General features: G+C 40.3%; 1 protein-coding gene and 1 long non-coding RNA gene across 27 annotated transcripts in view; one reads left to right on the top strand and one right to left on the bottom strand.

Moving 5' to 3' along the window:
* Positions 1–572: 572 nt before the first annotated feature.
* Positions 573–8,989, bottom strand: LOC139084602 (uncharacterized). The gene is made up of 2 exons (XR_011542116.1): positions 8,541–8,989; positions 573–2,290 (listed from the first exon to the last, which is right to left on the bottom strand). It is a non-coding gene; the product is annotated as an uncharacterized lncRNA (long non-coding RNA).
* A 2,041-nt stretch (positions 8,990–11,030) lies between these two features.
* The window catches only part of NETO1 (neuropilin and tolloid like 1), a 104,151-nt gene continuing 93,635 nt past the window's right edge, over positions 11,031–21,546 (top strand). For 11 of the 26 annotated variants that reach the window (XR_011542113.1, XR_011542112.1, XM_070627890.1 and 8 more), the window contains exons 1-4: positions 11,031–11,171; positions 13,218–13,271; positions 13,503–13,640; positions 19,722–19,970. Coding sequence is in view for 20 of the 26 variants with exons in the window: in XM_070627890.1 (XP_070483991.1) it covers positions 11,144–11,171; positions 13,218–13,271; positions 13,503–13,640; positions 19,722–19,970 (469 nt within the window). In the remaining 6 variants the exon portion in view is untranslated. Of the gene's footprint in view, positions 11,172–11,218; positions 11,508–13,217; positions 13,272–13,502; positions 13,641–19,721; positions 19,971–21,546 lie in introns of those variants that run through there. The other 15 variants (XM_070627879.1, XM_070627878.1, XM_070627881.1 and 12 more) reach the window with 9 other exon arrangements.

Here is a 21,546-nt window from a genome sequence, read left to right as displayed (position 1 = left end):
GCGTTACTTTTCAGAAGATTGTTCGTCAATATAATTCTTCTTTTCTGAGGTGATCTGTATTTCTTTCTGTTGCTCTGTGTTGGTTATTGTTTCCTTTTATCCTTTCTTCATAATCTTTTAGAATTTTCCTTGCATTTTATTAAATTTCATTAAACGTTATTTTATTAAATGTTTATCAAACGATTTTATTAAATGTTATTATTGTGATTCTGGTTGTTTGTTTTTTCTCCAAATTATTCTGTTCAGTATTCATATGTGTTTTTGGTTTGAGGTCCTAAACATTTTTCAGTTATGTCATTGTTAACTTGAAATAGTTCTCCTATTTTTTGTTATTATTTTAACCTTCTCTCATTCTGAGATGTGTACATAACCTAATATGTCTATCCTCCATATCTAATATTTTTCTTGATGCCTTCTGGGAAATTACTTCAACTTTGACCATTTCAAACCACTCATGTTTTTTTTTTCCTTTAACATTTCAACAGTGATCATTGTTACACCCAATATTTCTAATGTATTCTCCTTCTGTGTCAGTTATCTATTGCTATAAAATAAACCAACTCAAAACTTAGTGGCTTAAAACAATAAGCAATTTATTTGCTCATGATTTTGTGGGTCAGGGACTTGCACTGGGTTCAGTTGGTTTTTTTCTGCTGGTCCTAACTGAGGTCACTCATTCAACAGTAGTCATTTGCTGGCCCAACTAGTGCTGGATGGTGAGATTATGTCACAGGGAGGCCTTGCAGATGGTGGTGGCAGTTGGTTGGGGGTTTGTTGTTTTAAGAGCCTCCACTTGGATGGTTCATTTGTGCTCCAGGTGATATCTTCCTCCAAAAGGCTGTCAGATTTCTCCAACGATGATGGAAGACTTCTCACCAGCAAGAAGTCTACTTCCAATTTGTAAACACTTGCCAAGTCCCTGTTTGCATCACATTTGCTAATGTCTCATTGGCCAAAGTCAGTCACCAGATTTAGGTGGTAGGGAAGTAAACTCCAACATCTTTATAGAAGGAGCATCAATGTCATATTGCAAACTGCAGAGAGATAGGAAGAAATTGTTGTAGCCATGTATGAGAACAATCCACTGCACTTTTATAACTTTGTAAAGTTTTAAATAACCTTCCCTTATGGTGAGTATTTTTTCTTATGCTCATATAAGTATTACGTATGATCTTCTTTTCAGAGTGCTTGCACAGTAACTGTTAAATCATTCGTTAGTCCCTTGGGACTAGCAGCTGTCTTGATATGATGCTCATGTAAAGAAAGAGCAAAAAATCAAGTCCTAGCTTGTTCTTCTCCACCTGAGTGTAGGGGATGGGAATTTGGAGGACGTCTCAGGATAGACAGACTCTAGTGTTTTCATCTTGATTTAGCCTGTCCCTATACCTTGCCCTTACCTCGGAAAACCCCTGTCCCAAGAACTACTCTTGTCCCATGTCATCCAACTTCTTTTGTAATTGCCCAAACCAAGAAGGATTGGATGTGGAGTAAACTGATGGATGACTGTGACTCTGCACTGTTCCAATAGCTCTCCACAATAGCCACACCCCTGGGCTCCCTTGATATTGCACTCAGTCTCACACTCACCCTGATTCTTTCCAGCCAGGGGGTAGCAATGGAGTAGGTATGGCAAATTATATTATTCAAAGTTAGCCTCTGTAATATCTCCAGTCCTACATGCTCTTCTGCAATGTGCCCATGTCACTCCCCTATCAAGAGGTAGATTCTATTTCTTTAACCCCTGAAATCTGAGTGGGCCCTGTTACTGCTTTGATCAGTATAATATGAGAGAAATGATAATGTGCCGCTTGAGGTGTACACTTTCACTGGCCTTGTAGCTTCCAGTCCCTATTACTTGTAAGGTAGACACCACAGTAGGAAGTGCAAATAATCTGAGAGTACCACACTGTGGGAAGCTCAAACCATATAAAAAACATGGGAGGATGACATCATTGTGAAAGAGTGAGAGGTGAGAGAAAGAACAAAGAGCACCAAGGCGTCAGACTTATGAGTAAGGAAGTTACCCTGGAAGTTGATCCTTAGCTCTGGCCACATCAGCTGATACCACATGGAGCAGAAACAAGCCACCCTTCCACACTCATCCTGATGGTTTGTTTTAAGACAAAGTCTTGGATTAGTTTGTCACACAGCAATATGTAACTAGAACAGAATTAGTACCTGGAAATGAGAAGGTGCTGCTGTAAAAATAAAGTTAAAACAGGTGGCCTTGGCTTTGGGACAGAGCAGAAGTTGGAGGCTTTAAGGACCTTGAGGAGACTGTTGGTGGGCGCTGAAAAAGACAATACAGAAATTGTTATCAGAGGCAGGGGAGAAGTTGACGTGCTGTATATTGGTGGAAAGTTTAACAAAATTGTCACTTGCATTAATGTAGAAAATAGGAAATATATCTAATGATGTGATAGATTTGGCTAAGGAGCTTTACAGAGAAAATGCCAACAGATTTCTTTCAGCTGTGTATGATAAGGTACAACTAGAGAGAAAACTGCTAAAGATGAAACTTTCATCTTTCAAAGAGAATTTAGAGAAAACAGAAAGAAGCCAGAACTCACTAAGTTTAAAAAATAAAACTTTTTGTCACTTTGAGTCTTTCCAGATGGCAAAATATTCTCAAAGTTAAGAAATGGCTTCAAAAGAAAAATCAAATCTGGGGCCTGGCCAGTGACACCGGGTTTCAGATTAAGTTCAAATCCAGGTTGCAGCTATAAGAACCTTGATTAAAAATTCACCTAGAGGAAAAGGCCTCAAGAATCTTATGTGTACCTTGTACATCCTCTCAAACAGACAACAGGGCAGGCAATGGTCTTGAAGTCAGTGTTTCATAGAATCTAACTCTTAGCAGAGAGGGAAATCTCTCAAAGAGACTTTTAATATAATTTTTATCTGATGGAGGAGACCCCAACAAAATCTATAAGAAATCCAAAGTTTTTAATAAAAGTGTATTGGCAGAAGCCTCCAGAGCAAGGCAAGGGAGAATTATGACGTCATTATATAGCTCTCCCTCAGCAAGCCCCCACTCACAGCCCCTAGCCTTCTCCATCTCTGCTGCAAGCTTCAGTTTTCTCAACTCAGGACACAGCTATCTTCTATTTCCTGAAGACTTTCTTACATTATTTCTATCAGATATTGAGATTGGCTGTGATATATACCAACCTTTTTCAGCTTAGATATCTATCAGCATTGTTATATTAAACCGTAAAAACATTGGCTTGAGGATATAACTATACTATACCTATTGATATAGATAGATATAGATATAGGTACAGGTCCATGCATAGATAAAGGAATAGGTATAGATATCATCTAGGTACCAGATTTTTATGAAATTGCTTCCATGTGAAAGACACAAAAGTAGGTAGATCATTGTGTTAACAAAACATAATATTTATTTATATGAATATAAATATGAATATCAATATATTATATATCTATCACTGTGCTCAGTGCTCTATATGTCAATAAACTTATTTATTAAAGAGCCCTATGTGTTATTATTCTTGTTGTACAGATGAAAGCAATAGGCAGAGAAAGTTTAATTTTTATATATTTACTAATTGACAGACTTGGTATTCTAATAAGATATTCCTGATTCCAAAGTTCTTAAATTCTACACATCACGTTTGAACATTGTAAAAATCTAATTAAGGAATTGTTATTTCTTCTAACAGGTAGTATGTGATTTAGCTTGGATATATACAATGGGTACCCACCTGCTTTCTCATTATGTTGCATGTGTGTGTCTATATGCCTGTGTGTGTATTTACTCATTTATTTTAGTAAAACTTTACAACGACACGGCAATCTCTGCCATTCCCCATTTTTATGTTGCATATACCAAGGAATTTCTGGTCTTTATGCTTTTTCCTACAAGTCATTTGCTATTTTCCTTAATTGCTCTCTAGAGTTTTCTTTTTTTATGCTAACCCACGTGAGCACACTATGTCCAGCCATGGCTCTGGAGGCATACACACTCTAGATAAAAGTTAGTAAGTGGAAAAATGGCAAAAAGTATTAGGGCTTTCCTTTGAATTCAGGTGAAACAATCTAAATGGAGTAGCAAGTTTTGTTTTTGTTGTTTTCCCTGTGAGTCAGAAGACCTGATACGATCATTTACTATGTTACAAATAAAGTGACATTGTGGAAATCACTGCACTTCCTTTGGCCTCATTTTCTCCGTTTTTAAAATGATAGGATGGAATAAGATCAAGGATTGCTAACTCAAATGTGTATAGAGGCTAACAAACCGTAAATCTATCCTATGTCTTAAACAGTCAGAACCAGTGTCATAAAGATGTTGACAGAGATAAAATAGTGTCAGGGAGTAGCTGAGGGTGGTGGAGATTTAGTGAATTATCAGTCGTTCATTTTGATTAAAAGGGCTGCTGACATTTGGGAATGTTGGTTAATTGTGGTCCAATCAGGATTTTTAAGTGAAGCAAGAATTATCCAGAATTGGACTTAATAAAATACATTACTCAAAAGCATCAGCTTATAACCTTTGGACCAAAAGAACTCTGCTGTGCTGTTCAATTGGGAATTAAAATGATTTTAACCTAATCGTCTCTGATTTTAACTCAGACATCAGCTCAGTTGTCATACCCTGACCTAGGGAGAATGTCCAATTCTTGTAATACCAAAGCTTGCCTCTCATCCTAGTCTTCAAGCAAAACTTAAAAACAAACATCTTTCTAGTAAAGTCTTCAAATGTGTGTCTTATGCATACGTAACAATTCTTTTCCCCTTAGCTACCTGTCTATCCCTTTGATAAAGGCTCACTCTGCTCAGAGGAATGTGTTAAGACAGCTTTCAGAGTGCCCCTCAGAATGTTATTGGTTTTTGTCATTTCCAACAACCTTTCTTTTCTTTTCACTCTATTAGAAAGCAACATTTTAGAAGGAAGTGCAACTGTGGCAGGAATCATGTATTGCACATAGCCCTGCAACAATCCTAATAAATCTTTTTATTTCCCAGAGAAATACATTGAAAAATTAACGTCATACGTCAATTAGAAAACAATTTGAAGACTGTTATTTTAAATGATACATTTACTAAAAAGAATGGATGAAATTTTCCCTTGATTTTTAAAAATTATCATAACCATATCTGCTTGGCAAAAATCTGCTGCAGCCTCACTCCTTTCTGAAATTGTATGTTTTTCCAACTTGGTCTGCCTTAAAACAAGGGGAAAGAGCTACTCCGTATTTCTCTTCTTGTCTTGCAAAAGGAAATTCAAACATTTGGGACATTTCCCATTGTTTCCCTCTTCAGAATTATTTCATGAGTCAAATACGAGTCCTGTCCTATTTTAACATTCAGGGTTATTTTCAACAAGCAAATCTTGGCTTTTATTATTTTTCACATCATCCACATAGGATCCAATAAATCATAGTAATAATATGATTTGTCCTAAACAGGCAAAGCAAGCAAATTCAAGTGAGACTTAAATTTTTTAACCAAACATAAAAAATTTATATCTAACTCATAAGTAACACTCACATATCTGATTTAGCAGTTTTAAGTAAGTTTTGTTTCTATTCATTAATGGATGGTTTGACACGGAATATGTAGATTTATTCATCAGCTTAACCTATATTTTCCAAATATGATTACATCCCCTCTCCAGTTAGGGATGGAAACTTGTTTTCTCCCCAGAATGACAGTGAGGGACGTTCTGACATGATGCTCAGTACAAAAGCAGACCCTTTACACAGCAGTACGCCTGTCAATCTCAGAATAGTTCTTTATAAATAATATTCCTGTAGTTAATGCTGGTTTACAGATTACTAGCATTAATTAGGCTGATTTTTATTTAAAGAATCTTGATGTTATTTTTTAAGTGGCTGTCAATTAAATATTACTCAGAAGGAAAATAAACTTTTTCTAAAATTTTAGCACATACTGGTGGATGATGGAATTATTTCTATCCCCCTCACCTTTCCCCAAACAGAGAGAATAACACATTGTTCCTGAAGCACAACTGCCATTGGCTGTGAAACAGCACAGGTGATGCCTACATAGGCAGAAGTCATGATCACAATTGGTGGAGTAATGCAGGCCTATGATAGTCCTTGCCTACAGGAGGCTAATGTTCTTGAGATATCTAACAATACAGTATATTCATACTTCTAAGAAAACCATATTTTACTTCTCTTGTCATGTCCACAAAACATCCTGTCTGGTTTAAACGTAGGATTTCAAAGATTTCAACTGCTTTTTATTTTATGAAGATTTTCTACTCTGTCAGGATACACTGGCATTGTTGAAGGAAAATGGCTTCACTAATATTGCTTAAAGCCAGTTTCATGTTAAAGTAATACAGATATTTAAAAAAAAATTCCAATATTTGGCAGCAAATTGTTTATTTATAAATTTTTAAATAAGCAATATTATCACTTGTATATTGTTGAGTTAATAAAATGGAAAATACAAGCTTACATCTCATAACTGGAAAAAAAGTTTAAATACGTTTAGAAATTTTCGGGAACTAATGTCATATAGAATGTATCAGAAGCACTACTTTATTTTGGTTATTTTTTTATAACATCACCTCTTTTAGTCGTAGAAAAATGACCTTGAAGATGCCAATCCTGCAGAAGAATTCATGAAATTGCCCTAGTGGACCTGGAGCTCATTATTTTCTGTAGAGAACTATGTGTACGTAGACAAACACTACATGGTTTGTTTTTTTTTTAACTTTTTATTAAGATTATGGTAGTTTACAACCTTGTGAAATTTCAGTTGTATATTATTGTCAGTCATGTTGTAGGTGCACCACTTCACCCTTTGTGCCCTCCCCCCACCCCCCCTTTCCCCTGGTAACCACCGATCAGTTATCTTTGTCTCTATGTTTAATTTCCACCTATGAGTGCAGTCATACAGAGTTCGTCTTTCTCTCTCTGGTTTATTTCACTTAACATAATACCCTCAAGGTCCATCCATGTTGTTGTGAATGGGACGATTTTATCGTTTTTCTTTTCTTTTTTTTTTTTTATGGCTGAGTAGCAAATACTGCATGCTTTTGAAGCAGAAGAGCAAATGCCCTATATGAATTCTTTTTGGGATTTTGGAAATCCTCCCTACCATTCAGTGCTATGAGGTGTATCTTAAAGGAAACCAGTGATTCTTCAATTTGGTTCAAGAAGCGTGAATTCTATCTTATCTTCTATAAGTAGTCTCTATTTCAGGGCTACCCTTGGAGAACTGTGACAAAATACCCTCTTCTAGGACAGCACATTTAACTTATAAAATCTATCAGTTTATTAGGTCACCCTTTCAAAATAATCACATCTTGAAATTTGACCATATGTGTGCGTAACCTTCCCTTGGAGAAGCTGAACTTTTCCCATATGTTGGTTTTTCTCAGAAAGGAAAATTTTGTGGGTCTCCATTAGGGAGAGAGAATTACTCAGCAAGTGGTGGTTCTGAATTCAAAAGTGAGAAGATAGTTTGCCAAACAAGCAAGATGTGGCGGTTGGTTAAAAGTATTTGTGCGTATGTGTGTGTGTGTGTCGGGGGGGGGGGGGAATGAATAGAACCTTCAAGGAAAAAGTTGCAGCATAGCTTGGAAGGATTCTGGGAGAGAGCAGAAGCCTCAGCATCTGTCTGTCTAGTCCCCTGGTGAGTGAACAGAGTCCCTGAGAGTGCTTCTGTCATGGCCCAGGTCCAGGACATGCACACACACTCCCTCAGCACTGAGGTTTGAGCAGAAGAGCAATCCCTCAGCCCCAGGCAGGGCCAGGGGAGCACTAGGGTTCAAAGATCAGAGAGGCCGCTATTTATGAGAATGTGATTTCAGACAGACAGACTGGCCACTAGGGTATGAGAGGAAGGACATGACAAAAGGTTTGAAGCCCTCCACCCCCCCCAACCTTTTCTTCTTTTCCCTGAGATTTCCTTCCTGAATTTCCTGGATACCCCCTCCTGATATAAGAACCACTTATTTAACAAAATCCCGGGGGCCACTTCCTTGGACAAATGAAAAAATCTGTGTCTTGGGAAACCGACCTGGGCAAAGAAGAGGAAAAATAGACATACTTGAGTGGACAGATTTAGCAAAGACCAGGTTTTCATTCTTCCGTCTTCAAATTGCAATTGAGAAATGCAGTCATTTTCCTTAAGACAATTTTCAACGTTGTCACTGTTTCATTGCAGGATTTTATCATTTTCGTAAAGAAGACAGATTTCTGGATGTAAAAAATAATTACTATCCATCTTAAAGATTTCAACATTCCACTATCAATTTGCCTCATTGGCCATTTGGTGAGGACCCTGCCTCCCCCACTGGTGACCCGTGTCCTTTGTCATCTGCTAACCGCTCTATCTACCTACTATCCACTCTTTGATAGCCTTTGCGTCTTTGCTGTTGGGGAATTTCTTCCTCAACTCCACTCCCATCCACTCCGCCAAACCCAGCCTCCGCGCTAGCACAAGAATCGCACGTGGGTCACACGACTCCCGCGGGACCTTCTGCCTCTTTTTCCCCCTCGATCCTTGTACAAGTACACATGTGGGCAGATACACACCCGTTTTCCGAGACGCTCCTCATGACTCTCCATACCTCTGCTCACCCCTTGCTCTTTTCTCAAGCTTGTAGCTCCTCTCGCTGGCGCCGAGTTCTGGTGGAGGTAGCATTCTGCAGGCACGCAGTCTCTTTCCCTCTTTATTTCTTTCTCTCTCTCTCCCTCCCTTTCTCGCTCGCTCTCGCTCTATTTCTGCATCGCCTCTTGCCGCATCTACCCATGTTTCATTAAATGAATGAAACACACACACGCGCGCGCGCCTCTACTTGATCACTTTACTGCACCGTCGAGGACTTGCAGCTGCCTGGAATCCAGGAACCAAACGCTTCGTGGAAGGAGTCTTGGAGTTTGCGTCTGAGGTTCCGGAATCCCCTCCAGACTTGGGGGCATCTCATTATCCCTGGTCTCAAATAATTGTCAGGAGACCTTCACCCTCTCCCAGCCGCTTTGTTGGGGGAAATGAGGGGAGGGCAGCGGCAAGCGTCCACCCACACCCGCCCGCGCGCGCGCACCCACGCGGGCTGCCCGGCACCGCAGCAGCAGGTGCCGGCAGGTGGAGGCAGGGCCGGCAGCCCAGCGGCAGCCGCCCAGCCTCAGGTGCCTTTCTGTCCTCTCTCACGGCCCTTTCCTTTCTCCTCGGCCATCTGAGGTGACGCTAGTTTTAGCAGCAAAGCGTCCCTCCGCTTCTACCTCCTTTAGTCCCTCCTACCCCCATCTCCTCACCGCCATCCTCCCCAACAGAGCTGGGCTGTGCAGCGAGAGCGGGAGGTTTTGCGACTGAGTGCCCCTAGGGTCCGGGATCGCCGAGGCCGCCGCCGAGGCTCGACGGCCTCTGCGTGGTCCAAAGGTCCGGTTGGTAGCTGATGGGCACGGGCAGGTCCGCAGATGCCGGGGAAGGCGGGCCGGAGGCGGGCGGGGAGGAGTGCTGCTGCAGAGTCCAGAGAGGGCCTCCCCCCACCCCCGCGCGCTTCTGCCCAGCATCGCCAGCCCCGCGTTTACTGTGCTTTCGGATTCATTTATTCGCATTTTACAAGCCGGGGCTTTTCCGGGGCTGTTTCCCAGCAACTGTCTTTTCTCCCCTAAGTTTAACGCCTTGCGCGCGCGCGTTTCTCCATGTTGAGGTGGTAGGTGATCTGTTTGCCTTGGGGGTTTCAAATATCTTGGGGAGGATGAAGGCAAACTTCAAGAAGCCCGGGTCTTCGCAGGAGCAGTCTGGTGGGGGCGACCTCCACATCAGGCCAGGTGGTAAACCGCGAAACTTTTCCTGCCGCCTTTGCCTTCGGCGCACACCTGCCTTTTCTCCCAGCCTGAGACCTGAGTAAACGGCAGAGCCTTCACCCCCGGGAAGAGATAGAATCCGCTTCCTTCAGATAGCTGGACTATAAGGGATGGGCAACAGATCGATTGCAATTTCTAACCCTTAAAAAGTGAAAAATTAACCCCCGAAGGGGATTTTCACATGATAGCCCCTCCCCCTTGCACGCCTTTTGTCCGGCACGAAGATCCAGCTCCGGATTTGCCAGTTCCCTTCTGGCCCCCTCGGCCCGGGCTGACCAAGTGACGGATCCCAGCTTGGTCCTCACCCCCTCCCCTTCCCCTCCCCCCTAGGATCCGAGGGCCTGTGATGTCCTTCCTGCCGCCGCCGCCGCCCCATTCCGCCGCGCACTAGCCCCAGGGGCGCCGGCCGCGCGGAGCGGCGCAATTTCACCCCGGCTCCCGGCTTCTTGCAGGGTCGCGTATCCCAGGGCTATGACTCAGGCGCCCACTTGGTAACTCTGCCATCTTCCTGCTCCTTCCCCTCCCTACCTCCCTTCCCCGCCCCCCTTTGCCACCCCCGTTCCCCTCCACCACCCTCAAGCCCTCCTCCCAGACACCCACCCACCCGCTCCTCTTTCCGCAAGATCGCAGAGGTGGCGTGGAGCCCGGCGAGCCGATGACGGACCCTTTCCTCCTGTCTTCAATGCCTCAGCGGAAGATCCCCAAGGGTTGGAGAGAGGAGGGCTGCTGCTGGACGTCCTCCCGGGGAGGCTGCTCCGACCTGCTGCTCGTGGTGTATGAAACTGGGGACTGAGCGAGCCCCAGCCGCCGCCGTCGCCGCCGCCGCCGCCCGCTCCGTCGCTGCCGTCGGTCTGGACTGGCCCCGGCCTCGCCGCGCCCGCCGCCTAGCCCCGGCCCCGGCTCGGGGCACCCCGGGGCTCGCCCCGCGCCCGCCGCCGCCTGCGCGCCGACTGCCCGCGCGTCCTCCTGACAGCTGCGGCGGCGGCGATGATGCAAAGGAGGAGGGTGCTGCCGCCGGCGGTGCTGATGGTGGCGATCGGCGCCCGGGTGTGATGCGAGCGTCATGGTGGGGATGCTAGCTTCGCGGCGGTGAGAGAGCCAGCCAGAGCGAGCCAGGGGCGGAGGACGCACGAATTCGGATCTTGCTGCTGTGTGGGCTCGGATCTCTTTCTTTCCTCTCTCTCTCTCCCACCCCCCCCCCACCTTCATTTTGTTCTTGGTTTGCATATTTAAAATCTCTCGACTCCATCCTCTCCCCCACCACTGGAAGTCTTCCCGTCTCTAAATGGAATTAGTGGAGATCGGAACCTCTGGTGTAACGAACAGACATGATCTATGGACGCAGTTTGTTTCACAGTGAGTACCTTTCCCGCCGCGCCGGTCCACTCTGGGTTCCCTCCCTCCCTCCCTCTCTTCCCTCGTGGCCGAACGCGCAGGGACGAGCCTCGCCGCCGCGCTCCAGCCGGACCCCGCAGTCCCCGCGAGTCTGGGGCAGATGTAAACTTTCTGTATTGCAGCATAATAGAGCGGGGCGTGGGGGCGGCGCACCGTCAGTCGTCGCTGGATGTCAGGATCCGCCAAGGAAAACAGCCTTTCCGCGCGCAGCGACATCCTGGGGGCTGAGCGCGGCGAGTAGTTCAGGGATGGGCACGTGCGGACGAGGCTGGGGAGTGGGCCCGAAGGAGAGCGCAGGTGGAGAGAGGGAGAGCGGGGCTGAGAGCTTGTGGGATGAGGAGGAATATTTCTCTTTCAGGGGCTTCTGGAGCTCAGCGGGCCATGTTCCCACTCCAGTAGGTAGTTTAGGGCGCACTGGAACGCAGCGCTTGAGGGGAGAGCGGTGCCAACCTCAACTCTTCTGGCCGGCAGATCTCTAGTGTTGCTTTATGAGTGTGCGGTAACGCGTGCAGTTGAGGGGGCAAGGAATTGGAGGAAAATAGCATCGGAAGTCATCAAGTAAAAGCCAATAGAAGAAAATGTGTGGTGGGAATTTCACATTATAAAGCAGAAAGTAGAGGTTAATCCTGTGCCGCGCAGCTGAAGGATCAGCTTTCCTGATGTGTTAATCGTAGTACGTGTTCCACAATGTGATTCCACCAAACTAGGAAAAACAGAGTAAAGAATACAGCAAACGTACATCCTGACACTGACAGCTATATACCTGTCTGTTTGTATGGCAAGTTAAAATAAGATTTTTTTTCTCTTTAAATGCAGACAGTAACAGCGACTAATATTTTAATCTAAAAGCAGATGACCAGGCTAGAATACACAGTAATATAATTGATATAATTTCTCAAATGCTAATAACAGAGCCCCCATACTTTTCTTGGAATAATCTTTAAGTGTAAATTTATAAGCTCTAGTAGTGAGCTTCAGTTTAGGAAATCATTGTGAATTATGTCCTCCCTTCCCCAAATTCACTTTAAGTGGAAATATGATTATACACCTAATAGAACTTAGAGCTTTTGGGTAACTGGGCAACAAAATAAGTTACAAAAATTAAGTAGAGGAGGAAAAATCGGAAATCAGGAAGACTAGATTGCTTTAAGACTTTTCTAGATTTAGGTTTTGTAAAAATGTTGAGTAAATCAAGAAGATGACAGTAAATCAGAAGTTCAGGTTACAGTAGTCTTTGAAGATTTACTCTTATTACAGATCAGTCTCTTTTTGATACTGAAAAAATGAATCAATGAAATGCTCATAGAAAACACCTTTCTCAAGATAATAATCTATTTTTGAATAATACTAAATATTAAATCAAGGTTAAGGTTCAAAGAGATTAATTTCATAGCTTAGAAAATGCTGAAGACTGGGATTACTTGGGAGTTCAGTACATTTTTATGAGAAACATTTTTATAGTGCTGCTTAATGCCTCTGATCCACATTAATCTGTTTTTCTCCTGTGCCCCTCCCCCACAGGCCATAGGATTTGCCTAAGTATTTATTTTCTAAAATACAACAACATTGGCAATGTGTTAGGATCAGTCCTGGAGTCCTTTCTCATTGTTAGCTTTTCCTTTTCATCCTTACAGCTGCTGTCACTCTTTCTTTAGAGATGCTAGCAAAGCTATTCATGAAGGGCAGCTTGGAAACAGTGCTGGTCCTGAAATTCTATTGTAATGTGAATTACATTACAATATTGCCTCTTGAAGGGTGCATTTGCTTTAGGAGTTTGGGTTTCATCCATTTTTAACTTGCATTACTTCCTGAAGGGAATCCTAAGTTTTCCTGATTTGTACATTTTGAATCAGTTTCTCCAAGTTCTGAGTCAACTCAGAACAGTTAACGATAACAAAATTAATCTGATTTGATATCATTTAACTTTAAATTATGTTATGTTGTTATAGAATTTCATCATTTCAGTGTATATTAATATCATTTTCTAATTTTTCTCTTCTGTTTCAGTTGTAGCAAGTTTAATCATCCTCCATTTGTCTGGGGCAACCAAGAAAGGAACAGGTGTGTTTCTTTGGAAAATGGGAGTGGAAGACTTCTAATTATTTGCATTGTCTTATTGTTCCCATATTCTTAATATTCCAGAATGTCTGAACATTTTATGGTGTGTATAACTGATTGGTTTTGACTAAGATGACATTTAGAAATTAATTTACTAATGGATATTATAAGAATGTCCTCTATTTTTAGTTGTATAGCAAATTGGATAATGGCTCTTTTTAAATTTTCTTACAGAAAAGCAAACCACCTCAGAAACACAGAAATCAGTGCAGTGTGGAACTTGGACAAAACATGCGGAGGGAGGTATCTTTACCTCTCCCAACTATCCCAGCAAGTACCCCCCTGACCGAGAGTGCATCTACATCATAGAAGGTAAGGGCAGGGAGTGCCAGAGCCCCAGGGCATGCTAAGCAGGACCTGGCCATCTCTGAGTTTTGTTGCACAATATTCATATAAACATTACAAAAATTGGTTTTGAGACCATGCATGTAAATATCTCTGAGTGAAGCAAACAGCAGTGAAATCTGGAATCAAAGATAATTATTGAAATTATTAGGAATAGGCTATGAACAAGTAAATTCTAGGAAATAAAAACAAAACAACAACTTAGTTTATTTGGCTATTGATTTGATTGATTTGGAATTCTAAAGTAATGGTTGAATGCAGAGTTGGCATAATATTTCCTAATGTGCAACAATTTGGAAACTAGTATTTTATCAGTTTAACAATTATTAGAATAACCTATACATTTGTTATTTTTTATTTAATAATATGAAGCACAAGTAACATATTAATGTCAGAAATAAATCTATAATCATGTTTTCTGAACATCAGTCTGAATGACAGTTGCCTTAGTTTGTGCTAACAAGGTACGTTATCATACTTTAATGCCGAAGTCGGGATTCCAAATTATGGTGACTCTTTTCATCATTTTCTCCCAGCTCGAAGGATAAATAGTACTGAAAAAGATTCACTTCTTTTTGAACTTTTCCTATTTCTCTTCCCCTTGTAGACACCATTCGATGAAGTACAATTGTTAAAAATATCAACATTTCATCTAATGATAGAAGATTTTGATAGAAATGTTAATACCTGGTAGCCCAAAACTCGCCCCCTACCCCCACCCCACATACAGACAGACAAGCCACCTTAAGGAAGAAGATATGAATGCTCAGTATTTACTTGTAAATGAGGGACAGTTTCATTTGGTAGCTCTTTCAAAGAAAAAAGCCTTCTGTTTAACTCGTTTCAAGAATTTCTATCTAGAAATGATTTTTGGGCCAGGGATCTTTCCTCTCTCCTTTTTGTGCTTGAAGTTGAACTTTTAACAAAGATACAGCACATTACAAGAAGAAGGGAAAACAATAAGCTCGCATAATAAAAGGATAAAGCTGAGAAAACTGAGCTCTGACAGTTTTTCTTCCTCATGTTTGATAGAAAAGGAAATTGAAATATGGAAATCCTGGGATAAACTTCATTGTTCTTTTTATCAAGTTAATTTACATATCTACTGTATATATATTAGGAACTTTCAAAGAACTTAACGTATATTAAAACATTTAATTGTAGGAAGTAGGTACTTTTTGTTGTCCCTACTTTACAGATAAGGAAACTAAGGCACAGAGAGTTAAATATCTTGCTTAAATTCACATAGCATAATTTGCATTTTGGAACAATAGTTTTTAAAACTCCGAATTATTAAAACAATAAAGTCAAATAGTTCTCTCATTTAAAGAATTAATTCAGAAGCAAATCTTCACATGTTAATTGTGTTTTCATGTTTATTATTATTTATTATTAAAAAGCATTGCTGACATTTCATTTTAGGATGGTTCACATATTTGCATTCATTTGTAGTTATGTCAATGACAAAACTTGAAGTTGGGAAATAAACAGAACCTCCTGTTACTATCAATGACACTTCTATACCCTTTTGGAAATAGTTCATACTAGCTGTTTTTTCATTTATGTATTTATTTACCAAATATTTATTGAACAACTAGTAAGAGATAATCACTCTTCTAGATACAGTGTAGAGAACATTGAATAAAACAAACATGGTACTTGCCCTATGGAACTTTCAGTATGGTGGAGGATACACCCCTTTCAGAAAACAGTCTAAAGGGGCCCCAAGATTAGCACGGTGTTTGAAATAGGGAGAAGGAAGAGAAGGCTATAAGAGGAGAAGCTTACTCTTAGCTTTTAGAAGATCCAGGAGATATCATTCTGTGTATAGACTAGCTCGTGCAGTGGTGCGGTCAGGACCCACATGTGGTATCAAAGGCCTGCTGCATACAGTGAGGAGGGGAACAACTGAGGAGACTGAAGAGGTTGGCAGTCTAGGTAAAGAAGGACCTGGTCTTCTATCTCTTCCATCCATGAAAGTTTGGACTTTGTGTTATAGACAATGGGATGCCATTGAAATAATTCAAGTAAAGAACTAATAAAGTGAGATTTTGATGAAGTACCTGAAGGAAAAGAATATTAGCTGGAACTATTGTGAAAAACCAAGTAAACCATAGTAAAAGCCTGAACTACAGAAGTGACATTGGTGATGGAGTCAAAGGAAGAAATGAAGGCTATTTAGGAAACTGAATCATGAATGACTGGATGTAGGGATGAGAGAATAAGAATCCCAGGACTATTCTAAAGATTTTGGTTTGGTGACATTAGATGAAATGGCCATGGCAGATAAAGAATATAGGTAGAGAAAGAGGATTTAAAGGAAAAATAATATGATCGATTTTGTATTTATGAAGATGTCTCATAAAGAGATTGGATATATAGATTTTTAGCTCACTGAAGAGTTCTGGGCTGAAAATATAATTTATAGTTCATAAATATAGAGATTGTTGTTGAGGCTGTTAGAATGAATAAAACTATCCAGAGGGAGTATTTGGAGCAGTGTTTTTCAACTCTTTCAAAAAATACAGATGCCTGGGTCTGCTCCCAGGAATTTTGATTTAATTGGTCTTAGATGGAGCTGCAGGCATCATTGTATCATAATAGCTCTCCAGTACGATGCCACTGCACTGTGGCGCCCAGAGCACTGGTCTAGAAAGAGAGGAAAGAAGAGGGAGAATAGAATTCTGGAAAATAATGTCAGGGAGGGGCAGAGAAAGGAGAAAGGTAAAAAGGACTGTGAAGGAAAGTCGAGAGTGATCAACTGGAGAACCAGGTAAAAGATGTTACAGGAGCTAGAGTGGACCAACTTTCAGGGAGGAGCCAAAGTATTAGTTTTTACAGCAAAGAAAAATAAGGTAAAAGCAAATGCATCTATTGAATGAGACAATTAAGAAGCTTTTAGGAAGTTCAGGATGTGTGCTTTCATTGACATGGTGCGGGTGGGGGCCAGCTCGCTGTGGATGCGGGAGTACCTGAGGGATCTTGATGGTCCACCAGCAGAAAGGCAATTTTCCCTTTCATTCTTTCTTTTATTTTCTTCTTTTAATGGGGTAAATTGTCATGTTAAATTCTGAACAGAGTAACCTGTAGAAAAAGGTATGATTAAAATACAAGAGAAAGAGAGATAAATAATTGATCAGGTTTCTTGGGATAAGCTAGGCTGTGATAAATACAGGTGGAGTCAGTCATGGAAAGGAGGGTCCCTTTTATGGATTTCAGGTGCTCTTAAACCTCCCTCAAATAGGAAGCGGTATTCTGTATATTTGGGCACATTCAGGTGAAGGTGCTCGTAATTCTCAATGTGTCCAGTGATTCTCAAAGAGGTTAAGACCTCTAGAAAAGGAGCCTCTGTTTTAGATCGATGATGGCTTATGGAAAAATGTTAAAGTGAAAGGCAACTGTGAATTGAGAGATTTGCAGGGAGCGGAACTGTGACTTTGAGGAGTTGGACCTAGGTAGCTTCAAATGGTTTACATGTACCATAATCACTCATTTTTAAATTTACAACAAGAAATATATTTTTTTTAAAGATTGGCACCTGAGCGAACAACTGTTGCCAATCTTCTACTTTTTTCCCTCTTCTTCTCCCCAAAGCCCCCCAGTACATAGTTGTGTATTCTAGTTGTGAGTGCCTCTGGTTGTGCTATGTGGGATGCCACCTCAGCATGGCTTTGATGAGTGGTGCCATGTCAGTGCCCAGGATCTGAACTGGCGAAACCCTGGGCTGCCAAAGCTGAGTGTGTGAACTTAACCACTCGGCCACAGGGCCGGCCCCTACATAGTTACTTTTTAAAAGTGATTTTATTACCTTATAAAATTCAACTTATGGAATTTCGTATGTTGAGTGTGTGGAGTTAATTTCAACATCCTGGACCAAAGGAAAAGGACTTGTCCACGTATAACTTGGTCTATCAGAAGCCAAGTAATAGTATGTTTCCTGAAGGAACATTGAAATGCTTGTTCATCTATGCTGGACAGCACTTAAGTGACAATGAAAAATGAAGATATGCATAAATGAATGCATGTTAGATGGCCAAATATTTCCTGATAGGGAAAATAGATACATGTTTATATCTACAGTTTTATATAAATTAGCACAGGGCTATTCTCATTGCTTTACTGTCTGCTAGCCATACATTATTTACATGTAAAAGAAATATCCTACTTTCCGAAATAGTTTGTTTGCTCATAAAACACCATACTGCCTTATCAAAGAGAAGGAAAACAAAGACATATTCTATATGATAATGATACATATAAATGGTACTTTAATGCTAATACATAAATAGTCCAGTTTCTTAGGCATTTGCCTTTTTATTTTTGGACAAATACTTAAGGAGGAAAGACATAGTTGTCCAGGCAATTTCTTAGGATATTTTCCAATTTTCAGATTTTTAAAAATTCATTGAAACTCCCTCAAATTTATCTTCATGGTAGATACTATATTTGTTAACCTCCGCGATATACCTTAGTGGCAGATAAAACCATTTGTGCTTTTTCTTGTAAGAGTTACAAATGTCTCTTTTCAATATCTAAAGAGTCAGAAACATTTTTAGAGATTCAAAATAATCCTTAAAGTAGTCTTTTAGCATGCATTGATCTTTAACCAATTGATCTTCAAGTTTATCCTCGCAGAACATCAGGATTGCATTGTATTTTATAAGTCTCTAATTTCCAAGTCATCATGTATCTCAATTCTGTATGAATTTTTGACATCCATGCTTGCAAGACTTTGGTTTTAAAGCCATTAAGGAGGATGGTGTGGTGTGGACAGCAGTCATTCAGAGTGACTGCTGATCACATGGGCAGCAGGCTCTGCTGTGCCAGGTCTTAACTTTCCAGTTTCTGGAGGGGCTTGGTCCCTGAAGAGGGCCCGGTGGCTGGGAAACACTCAAAGGACTCCAGGCAACAGCTGTTTACTAGCTGGGATAAATGTGTGTGATGTTTCAACAAATGTTATGGCTATTCCGGGGTATCCTGGCTGAATGTCAGCCTGTAATGCCAGAATTGTGAACGTTTTGGACATACGACAAGGGAAGAATGGAAGGGGCCTAGCCAGTGCATCCAAGTGCAGGTTTGCAGAGCTGCTAGCTCCGGAAGTCTCTTCCATGGTTCTTTGGAGAACTATAAAAGCATTTATGAAGATAAGCTCATTCACATTTCACCCAAGAAAGATTTTTTTGAGAAATCCTCAATGACAAGTACTGTGCTGAGTCCTAAAAACAAGGTGAATAGGTTTTGTCTTTAGTGAGTAGACTTAGAGAGGAAGTTTCCTTTAAGTAAGATTTGCCTCCATAAACAAGAGTTAACAAATTAGAGGTACATAGATACTCAAGAAAGTGGGAAAATACATGAGAGTCCAAAAGAGGTTGTATCCTAGAAACATGATACATCTGAAGTGGTCTGAGCTTGGTCTGCAGGTGAGGTGAGAAGACCTCAGAAGTGAGGATTATAGGATACCCTTAAGGATCCTATATGTAAATTATGTTGATCATTTTCCCATAGCTGATAGTTGCTGAATGAGTTTAAACCTGAGAGTAACATGATAAAATTTGTATTCTAGAAAAATTACTCTTAATATCCTTGTATATGCACTTTGATCTAATCAAGGCATCCGATTGAGACTATTTGAATGGTTGTATAACTTTATGCTGAACAATTCTCAAGTGGTTTCTGACCTTCAAACTGGGTACTCCAGAAAATATAGGAGAAGTCACGAAAAGATGCCTCTCAACTTTCTAAACCTGAGCTGGCAGCCTTTCACAAAACATACTGTGTTTGGTTAGTTCTGTGTTAGACATCAAAATGGTCATTTTATATCAGGATAATATTTTGTGCAACATCATCAATTTTAAGGAGCATCCCTTAGACATTCTTATGGAAATATTAACCCTTAGAGTGCTAAGTATAGCGTCCTTGCTTTGCATTTCCTTGGATATCATGTTCAAAGTTTCACAGAAGGTGTACAGATAAAATCTGAAGTAGAATCAGAAAAATCTAACTAAAGATTTTAAAAGGCCTTCTAGACATAATCTTTCTTCTTTTCAGCTGCCCCAAGACAGTGCATTGAACTCTACTTTGATGAGAAGTACTCTATTGAACCGTCTTGGGAGTGCAAATTTGATCACATTGAAGTTCGAGATGGACCTTTTGGATTTTCTCCAATAATTGGACGTTTTTGTGGACAACAAAATCCACCTGTCATAAAATCCAGTGGAAGATTTCTATGGATTAAATTTTTTGCTGATGGAGAGCTGGAATCTATGGGATTTTCAGCTCGATACAATTTCACACCTGGTGAGTAGGGGCTTGTTTCTTCCCTACATCTTTCTCTTCCTAGTTTTCTATCTTCACAGTACAAGAACTTTTGTAAGAAACTTTATAATTTTTCAAAGAATTTTGCAGTTCTATTTCAAACCAAACCTATAATGCACGCTCTTTTAATTTCACAAATTCTGAAACAAAAATATATTTTCCTTAAAATTTAGCTTACACGAGGTAAAGTATAATGACTCAGAGGTCTACATGACCATCAGCAATACAGTTAATTAAATGGACTTCCATTATGCTGAAATGTGTGATTTGAGAGGTAGTCTGTAATAAAGAGACTAATTATATGTTGAATCCCAATAAACTTGAAAAGGCAGTTGTAGTATTGTAAAATGTATCCATCAAAATGATCTTTGGTGAACTTGAATAAAAAATTTGTTTGTTCTGAAAATTATAATTTTTAAAGCAAATGGATCTTAGCATAAAGCAGTCTAATCTCTTTTTAGAAATGCAAATTCCTAAGAGTTGTGATGAAAGGAAGACTGAGACCCGTAGCAGCCAAATACTCATTTGCAAAGTCTGGCAGACATTATCTGTAATTATATAATTATGCTTTTTATGTCAATTTTCCTTTTAACCTGCTAATATTAAAAAGGGCCTGTGATGTTGACTGGCTCACTTTATGATGAGCTATCATTTATTACAATAAAAATCCGTTATCACATTTTTAAACTGCAAGAACATCAGGCTAGGCAATTTGAGATTTGATGAAGTGGTCATTTTTTTAATGGGAAAATGACTCAAATTATATAAAGCACATCATTTATATATAATTACGTATTTTTTCAGTTTGCACCTATCATTTTACTTAGGTTATAACAGGCAACAGATGAAGTGGGAATATATGTCAAATTTGTTGAAGTTTGTGTTGCATGTTACAGCGGTAACGTCAAAGCAGGCTATGATGCTCAGTTCAAGCACTCAAATTTTAAAAATAATTAATGTAAGATTAATGATGACTTTCATTATGAGATTATGGTTTCTGTTAAATAAGTCAGATATTAACTGTATTAACCTTAAACATAAGGGGTATTTTCATAATATCACTAAAAGATTGTAGTTTTAATTATGCTTTGCTAGTACTGGATTGTTCACAGAAATCTTGGCCATTTCACATGTGGTGATCAAACTAAGCTGACGTGTTCCAAAAAGGTGCAGACGCTGAGATTACTTCATCTGTCAGATCGTTAGTGCTAAAGTTGTAAATGGAAATATATGTATTTTTTCTTATCTGATAATTTTGAGCATAATCAGGTATGGTCTAAGCTTTTTTAAGTTGTATTTTCATCCTGGAATTGGTGATCATGGGAATAACATCTAGGATTTAAAACTGTGGTTTCATAAAGGATGTAGCGTCAACTAACATGCTTTATCAACATATGCAATGCTAGTCACATTTCTATCTCTACTTGAGATAACATAAATGGTGGAGCTTAATCTGCAATCCTAGGTTTGAAAAAGCCACTTTGTTCCCTGTACATTGTTCTTTGCCCAGTCTTTCTTTAGAGCCACCTTACTTCATCTATAGAAGGAGAAGATTTTA

Source organism: Equus przewalskii, chromosome 7, assembly GCF_037783145.1.
Source record: "Equus przewalskii isolate Varuska chromosome 7, EquPr2, whole genome shotgun sequence".
NCBI lineage: Eukaryota > Metazoa > Chordata > Mammalia > Perissodactyla > Equidae > Equus > Equus przewalskii.
The sequence above is the reverse complement of the archived record's forward strand: the minus strand, read 5'-3'. Positions and strand labels throughout refer to the sequence as shown.